At 70.2% G+C, this 8099-nt stretch overlaps 1 protein-coding gene across 1 annotated transcript; it reads left to right on the top strand.

The window, feature by feature from the left end:
- The first annotated feature begins 1358 nt into the window (after positions 1 to 1358).
- On the top strand, positions 1359 to 7329 carry ISYNA1 (inositol-3-phosphate synthase 1). Its single transcript, XM_059489550.1, is given in 13 exon segments — positions 1359 to 1618; positions 2420 to 2544; positions 2633 to 2794; positions 3322 to 3451; positions 3525 to 3718; positions 3800 to 3949; positions 4071 to 4286; positions 4361 to 4525; positions 4603 to 4716; positions 4799 to 5016; positions 6978 to 6993; positions 6995 to 7057; positions 7059 to 7329. Coding segments are annotated over 12 exon segments (1668 nt in total). The 5' UTR covers positions 1359 to 1618; positions 2420 to 2430; the 3' UTR covers positions 7185 to 7329.
- Positions 7330 to 8099: the final 770 nt, after the last annotated feature.

Genomic DNA, 8099 nt, shown 5'->3' with positions numbered 1-8099 from the left:
TGGGAGTTATGGGAGGGGGGCGAAAAAAAAAAAAAAAAAAAAAAAAAAGGAAAAAAATAAGGGAAAAAAAAAAAAAAAGAGGAAAGCAGTGGAAAAATACCAGTTCTGGGCCCCTGGCAGCGCTGCCCGGACCCTCCCCGCCCCAGGATTATTGTACAAAGAAATGTTATTTTTGTTTCAATAATTTGCTGAGGCACTGGCATTCCAGCGCGGGGCTCGTTTTGTCCTCCAGCCCGGCACCAAGGGATCATTGTTCCTCCACGGCCAAGGGGCCGGACGCGGCCCCCCGGCACCGCCGTGCCCTCCACCGCCGCCTCTCCCCGCGGCCGCCCGGCCGCAGGTGCCCTCCGGGCTCGGTCCCGGTGGGTCCCGTCCCGCTGCGTGCCGGAGGCCGGGTGGCGATGGCAGCGAGCCCCGAGGAGCGGGGTGGGTGGCGGAGGAGGGCAGAGCTGTCCTCGCCGTGTCTGCGGGGAGCGGGGTGGGGAGGGGGCCGGGGCGTTGCTGCGGCTCCGGGGCCCCTTTGAAGCGGGGCGGGCCATTGAAAGGCAGCGGGACCCCGGGGGCCGCCAGCGGGGGGGGCGGCCACGACCCCGTTCCCTGCCCGGCCCCGGGCGCTCCCCGCGCTCCCCCGGGTGCGGGTGCGGCCCCACACGGGCTCGGTGCCCCCGGCAGCGCCCGCGGGGAGCCGGGCTGGGCGCTGGGGGCGGCCGGGGCTCCGCGGCGAGTCCGCCCCGCGGGCTCGGGGTGCCGGGGCTACCGGGGTCCGGCTAACCGGGGGCTCCGGCCAGCCGGGACTTTTGGGGTGCCCGTGCCCGGGGCTCTGGGGTGCCGTGACCTCCGGGGTGCCCACGCCGGGGGCTCCAGGGTGCCGTGGTTTTTGGGGTGCCCACACCGGGGGCAGCAGCGGGATAACAGCGGCAGCACGGTGCCGGTGCCGGTGCCGGTGCCGGTGCCGGGCTGGCAGCCCCGTGGGAGCGGCGCCGTGGGAAGGCGCCCGCGGGTCCCGGGCGCAGGAAGCCGCCGGCCCGGGGCTCTCAATGGCCGGAAGGCGGCGGCGGGACCCCCGGTCCCGGCCCGGGACCGGCCCCGGCGACACTTCCCCTTCCCGGGTCAGCGGCCGCTTCCCCGTCCCGGCCGGCCCCTCCCGCCCCCCTCTCCCGGTACGAGCGGCCGGCGGGGCCCGGGGAGCCCCGCACGTGCCCCGGCACCGGGGGTCGGGGGGGTCCGGGGGGTCCGGGGCTGCCGGTGCCGGTGGGCACGTGCGGGGGGCGGGGCCGGGCGGGGGCGGGGCCGGGGCGGGGCCGCCGAGCCGATTAAGCGGCGGGAGCCGGGGCGGCCGCAGCGCGATCGCATCGTCCCCGCGGGGCAGCACCGGACACCGGGCACGGGACACCGGGCATCGACACCAGGCATCGGGCACTGAACATCGGGCACAGAACACCGGACACTGAACACCGAACACCGGCTGCCGGCGCCGGGCACCGAACACCGGGCACAGGGTATCGCCACCGGACAACGGGCAACGGGCGCAACCACTGGCACCGGACACCGGGCACCGGCACCGATACAGACTCAGGCACCGGCTCCGGCTCCTGCGCGCCCGGCGCGGCCCGGCCCGGTGAGTGCCCGCGGGGGGCGGGACTGACCCGGAGCGGTTCGGGTTTGCGGGTCCGGGTCCCGCCGTGCCCTCGGCGCGGTGTCCCCCTGTGCCACCCCGGGGACGCCGCTGTCCCCAAGCGCCCTTTCCCCGGGAGAGGGACAGCCCTTGTTCCCCCGGTGCCACCCCGGGGTGCAGGGACAGCCTCTGTCCCCGCGTCCCCTCTGCCACCCCTGGGCAGTCCTGGTCGCGATGTCCCCTGGGACGGCTCTGGCAGTGGGAACAGCGCTGGTCCCCACGTCCCCTGCCCCATCTGTCACCCCAGGGCGTAGGGACCGCCCCTGTCACCAAATTCTCCGCATGCCTGGGAGCCGGGACAGCCTCTGTCCCCACGTCCCCTGCGCGCTCTGTCACCCTCAGGAGCAGGGACACCCCTGGTCCCCCTGTGCGCCACCCCAGGGTGCGGGGCTGTCCCCACAGCGTCCCCCTGCACCCCCAGAGCCCCCCGGCGTGCAGGGACACCCCTGTCCCCCGGAGCATCCCTGGTCCTGCAGTGCCACCCCCAGAGAGGGGACAGGGGACAGTCCCTGCCTGCCCTGAGCGGCACCGCGCCCCCCTCTGGGCCCTCTGCGCGCTCCTGGGGTGCGGCTGTGCCCCCCAAAGCCCCCCTGTCCCCGACACTGCGGGACGGGGCCGCAGCGACCGAACCGGCGGCGCGCAGGGCACGGAGCCAAGGTCCCCACGGGCGGCACAGCCACGTCCCGGCAGGGCGGAGGGCCCGGGGGTGGCCCGGCCGCTGACACCCATTTCCTGCCATTGCAGCTCCAGGAACAATGGCAGAGCCATTCCTCGTGGACAGCCCCGACGTCACCTACAGCAAGGACTTCATCGAGGCCAAGTACACCTACAGCACGGTGCACGTCTGCAAGGAGAACGGCGTCACCAAGGTGGGCAGGGGCTCCGGGGGGCTCGGGGGGGCTCGGCCCGTCCCCGCCGCCCCCAGCTGTGCCCTCTCTGTGTCCCCTCCGTCCCCAGGTGCGGCCGTGCTCCACCCGCTTCACGTTCCGCACGGGCCGGCAGGTGCCGCGCCTGGGGGTGATGCTGGTGGGCTGGGGGGGCAACAACGGCACCACCGTGACGGCGGCCGTGCTGGCCAACAGGCTGGGGCTCTCCTGGATGACCAAAACCGGCCGCAAGGTGCGTGTGCCCAGCAAGGGGGGTGTCCCCAGTGTGACCCCTTCAAGGTGGGTGTCCCCAGAGAGATCCCAGTGAGGTGGGTGTCCCCGGTGTCACTCCGTCAGGGTAGGTGTCCCCAGAGATACCCCAGCCAGGTGGGTGTCCCCAGCCTGATCCCAGCCAGGTGGGTGTCCCCAGCAGGGTCCCTGCAAGAGGTGTGTCCCCAGCGTGACCCCAGTAAAGAGGGTGTCCCCAGAGTGACCTCAGTGGCATGGGTGTCCTCACTGTGACCCCAGCGAGGTCTGAGGGCACCCAGCGTGACCCCACAAGGGCCACGTCCCCGGGGTGTCCCCAGAAGGACCCCTGTGATGTCCTGGCACCTGGGGTCACCCCGCAGGGCTGGGGACGCCCAGCTCAGCCGACCTGGCGTGCTGCCCCCCAGTGCCCTCCCTGCCCTCAGAGGGGCTCTGCAGCCCCCGCCCCTCACTCTGGGGGTGCAGGGCCCCTCTGACCCCCCCAGCCCCTCATCTCTGCCCATCCCCTCCCAGACAGCCAACTACTACGGCTCCCTGCTGCAAGCCTCCACCGTGTGCCTGGGCACGGGCCCCTCGGGTGACGTGTACGTGCCCTTCCGGGACCTGCTGCCCATGGTGCACCCCAACGACATCGTGTTCGACGGTAGGTGGGGTACGGGGGGCCCCCCGGGCGGCGCGGGACCCCCCGAGCGCCTGGGTCACCCCCTGTCCCCCAGGCTGGGACATCTCCTCGCTGAACCTGGCCGAGGCCATGCGGCGGGCGGAGGTGCTGGAGTGGCCGCTGCAGGAGCAGCTGTGGCCGCACATGGAGAAGATGAAGCCCCGTCCGTCCATCTACATCCCCGAGTTCATCGCCGCCAACCAGGAGGAGCGGGCGGACAACGTCCTGAGCGGCCCCATGGCCCAGCAGGTGCGGCCGGGCGGGCGGGGAGGGGACAGGGGACACGGGGGAGGTGGCACCGAGCCGATCTGTGCCCCACACCCGCCCCAGGTGGAGCAGATCCGCAGGGACATCCGAGACTTCAAGGAGAGCAGCGGCGTGGACAAAGTCATCGTCCTGTGGACGGCCAACACGGAGAGGTTCTGCGACATCGTGCCGGGGCTCAACGACACCGCCGACAACCTGCTGAGGGCCATCGAGGTGACGCTCTGGGGAGGGTGACGCTCTGGGGAGGGTGACATTCTCGAGAGGGTGACACTCTGGGAAGGGTGACACCTTTGGGAGGGTGACAGCCCCGCTGAGCCGCCCCGTGTCCCCGCAGCGAGGCCTGGAGGTGTCCCCGTCCACGCTGTTCGCCGTGGCCAGCATCCTGGAGGGCTGTGCCTACATCAACGGCTCCCCCCAGAACACGTTCGTGCCCGGCGCCGTGGAATTGGCCGCCCAGCGCCGCGTCTTCATCGGCGGCGACGACTTCAAGTCGGGCCAGACCAAGCTCAAGTCGGTGCTGGTGGATTTCCTGGTGGGCGCCGGCCTCAAGGTGCGTGGGGGCTCGGCGGGGTCTGTCCCCACCCGCGGGGCACGGGGGGTGACCCGGCCGTGCCCCCCGCCCAGACCAAGTCCATCGTGAGCTACAACCACCTGGGCAACAACGACGGCAAGAACCTGTCGGCGCCGCAGCAGTTCCGCTCCAAGGAGATCTCCAAGAGCAACGTGGTGGACGACACGGTGCAGGCCAACCCCGTCCTCTACGGCCCCCAGGACAAGCCCGACCACTGCGTGAGTGGGGAGGGGGCCCGGGGGGGTCACACACACGCGGGGGTGACAGTGGGGTGACGGGGACGTGGCTTTGGCAGGTGGTGATCAAGTACGTGCCCTACGTGGGGGACAGCAAGCGGGCGCTGGATGAGTACACGTCCGAGATCATGATGGGCGGCACCAACACCATCGTCATCCACAACACCTGCGAGGTGCGTGCAGGGCGTCCCCGGGGTGTCCCCACGGCGTCCCCGGGGTGTCCCAGGGTGGCTGCTGACCCCCGGCTGCCCGCAGGACTCGCTGCTGGCCAGCCCCATCATCCTGGACCTGGCCATCCTGACGGAGCTGTGCCAGCGCATCTCCTTCCGCACCGAGGCCGAGCCCGAGTTCCAGGGCTTCCACAGCGTCCTGTCCATCCTGGCCTTCCTGTGCAAGGCCCCGCTGGTGCCCGAGGGCTCCCCGGTGGTCAACGCTCTGTTCCGCCAGCGCAGCTGCATCGAGAACATCCTGAGGTACCCGGGGCACCCAGTGCCACCACCCCTGTGCCCACAGGGGCGCCCAGAGCTGTGCAGGGGTTCCAGGGTGGGGTACCCGGGCTGCCAGGGGGTCCCAGTGCCCACCAAGGGGTGCCCAGCTCCAGGGGGCACTGGAGCTCAAGGCCTGGGGTGCCCGGTGCTGGGGGTGGGTGCCAGTGGCACCAGTGGGTTCCAGTGTGTGCTGGTGACGGTCCCAGCGCCCAGAGGTCCTGGAGGTGCCCAGCACCAAGGTCCCAGCTCGGGTGGGTCCCCATTTCCCAGTCAGGGGGTGCCCAAGGGGAGCAAGGTCCCAGTGCCCATTTGGTGTCCCAGCACACAGACCCTGGCACCCAGCGGGTCCCTGATGCCCCAGGGGTGCCCAAAACCAGTGGATCCCAGTGCCCAGCACCAGTGGCTCCCAGTAACCAAACCTTGGGGTTCCCAGTGCCAGTGCTCCCAAGCCTTGGGGTTCCCAGTGCCCGGGGATGCCCAACTCCAGTGGGTGCCAACTCTCACAGATCTGAGCACCACTGGGCTCCCTGCTCCCATTCCAGCTGCTCCCGGTGCCCAACACCTGGAGGTGCCACACTCCGGTGTCCCCCAGTTCCCAAAACTCATCCCCCCAGTGCCTGAACACCCACCCCACAACCCCGGTGCCCCAGACAGCCATCCCAAACCCCACCAGTGCCAAAGCACCCATCCCAATGCCCCCACACCCCCCTCCCATGTCCCCCCCCCCCCCCTCCCCTGCCCCGTGCCACCCCCCCATGCCCGTGTGTGCCCCCCTGACCCCCGTGTGTACCCCCCTGACCCCGTGTGTGCCCCCCATGCCCGTGTGTGCCCCCCTGAGCCCGTGTGTGCCCCCCTGACCCCCGTGTGTGCCCCCCTGACCCCCGTGTGTGCCCCCCTGACCCCCGTGTGTGCCCCCCATGCCCGTGTGTGCCCCCCTGAGCCCCGTGTGTGCCCCCCCTGACCCCCGTGTGTACCCCCCTGACCCCGTGTGTGCCCCCCATGCCCGTGTGTGCCCCCCATGCCCGTGTGTGCCCCCCTGCCCCCCGTGTGTGCCCCCCTGACCCCGTGTGTGCCCCCCTGACCCCCGTGTGTGCCCCCCTGACCCCCGTGTGTGCCCCCCATGCCCGTGTGTGCCCCCCATGCCCGTGTGTGCCCCCCTGAGCCCGTGTGTGCCCCCCTGACCCCCGTGTGCCCGCCTGACCCCGTGTGTGCCCCCCATGCCCGTGTGTGCCCCCCATGCCCGTGTGTGCCCCCCTGCCCCCCGTGTGTGCCCCCCATGCCCGTGTGTGGCCCCCCTGCCCCCGTGTGTGCCCCCCTGAGCCCCGTGTGTGCCCCCCTGACCCCCGTGTGTACCCCTCTGACCCCGTGTGTGCCCCCCATGCCCGTGTGTGCCCCCCATGCCCGTGTGTGCCCCCCTGCCCCCCGTGTGTGTGCCCCCCCTGCCCCCCGTGTGTGCCCCCCTTGCCTGTGTGTGCCCCCCATGCCCGTGTGTGCCCCCCTGAGCCCGTGTGTGCTCCCCTGACCCCCGTGTGTACCCCCCTGACCCCGTGTGTGCCCCCCTGACCCCCGTGTGTGCCCCCCCATGCCCGTGTGTGCCCCCCTGAGCCCCGTGTGTGCCCCCCATGCCCGTGTGTGCCCCCCATGCCCGTGTGTGCCCCCCCTGCCCCCGTGTGTGCCCCCCCTGCCCCCCGTTGTGCCCCCCTGAGCCCCGTGTGTGCCCCCCATGCCCGTGGTGTGCCCCCCTGAGCCCCGTGTGTGCCCCCCCATGCCCGTGTGTGCCCCCCTGAGCCCCGTGTGTGCCCCCCCATGCCCGTGTGTGCCCCCCTGAGCCCCGTGTGTGCCCCCCATGCCCGTGTGTGCCCCCCTGCCCCCCCGTTGTGCCCCCCTGCCCCCCGTTGTGCCCCCCTGCCCCCCGTTGTGCCCCCCTGACCCCGTGTGCCCCGCAGGGCGTGCCTGGGGCTGCCCCCCCCAGCACCACATGCAGCTGGAGCACAAGATGCAGCGGCCGAGCCCCAAGCGCGCCTGCCCCGGGGGGGGCCGCGTGTCCCCTGGTGCCCAAGAAGAGCCCCCCGGTGCCCGCCCAGCTCAACGGGCACCCCCCGTGCGCCCCCCGGGCGCCCCGCGCCCCCCTGCGCGTCGACGGCGCCGACTGACCCAACGGCGGGGGCTTTTTGGGGGGGTGGGGGGCACGGGGTGGGTTTGGGGGGGCGGTTTTACCTCAGCCCCCCACCCCCGATTGGTGATGGAGAATCCAAACTGTGAAATTCGTACCCACCAATAAACCCGAGCACAGCGCGAGCCCCCCGGCCGTTTTTGGGGTCCTTCACTTGGATTTGGGGGCCTTCATTTGGTTTTGGGGTCCTTCACTTGGATTTGGGGGCCTTCATTTGGTTTTGGGGTCCTTCACTTGGCTTTGGGGGCCTTCATTTGGTTTTGGGGTCCTTCACTTGGATTTGGGGGCCTTCATTTGGTTTTGGGGTCCTTCACTTGGATTTGGGGGCCTTCATTTGGTTTTTGGGGTCCTTCGCTTGGCTTTGGGGGCCTTCATTTGGTTTTGGGGTTTCATCTGGTCTTTGGGGTCCCCCCGGTTGTTCCTTGGAAACCTCAGCTGCTTTTGGTGTCCCTCCCTTGGTTCTTGGGGTTTCTTCACTTGGGTTTGGGGTCTCATGTGGTATTTGGGGTGCTCCTTGGAACCTCAGCTGCTTTTGGGGTCCTTCACTTGGATTTGGGAGCCTTCATTTGCTTTTGGGGTCTCATCTGATCTTTGGGGTCCCCCCCGGTTGTTCCTTGGAACCTCAGCTGCTTTTGGGGTCCTTCACTTGTTTTGGAGTCTCTTCGCTTGGGTTTTGGGGTCTATCATTTGGTTTTGGGGTCTCATCTGGTATTTGGGGTCCCCCTGGTGGTTCCTTGGAACCTCAGCTGCTTTTGGGGTCCCTTTATTTGGTTCCGGGAGTTCCTTCACCCGTTTGTGGGGTCCCTTTATTTGGTTCTTGGGGTCCCCCTCACCTCGTTCCTCTCCGTGAGGTTTTGGGGTCCCCTCACCCGGTTTTTGACCCCCCCAACCCACC

This window comes from Ammospiza nelsoni, chromosome 27 (genome assembly GCF_027579445.1).
Source record: "Ammospiza nelsoni isolate bAmmNel1 chromosome 27, bAmmNel1.pri, whole genome shotgun sequence".
Classification (NCBI taxonomy): Eukaryota; Metazoa; Chordata; class Aves; order Passeriformes; family Passerellidae; genus Ammospiza; species Ammospiza nelsoni.
This window is presented reverse-complemented; position numbering and strand designations above follow the sequence as displayed.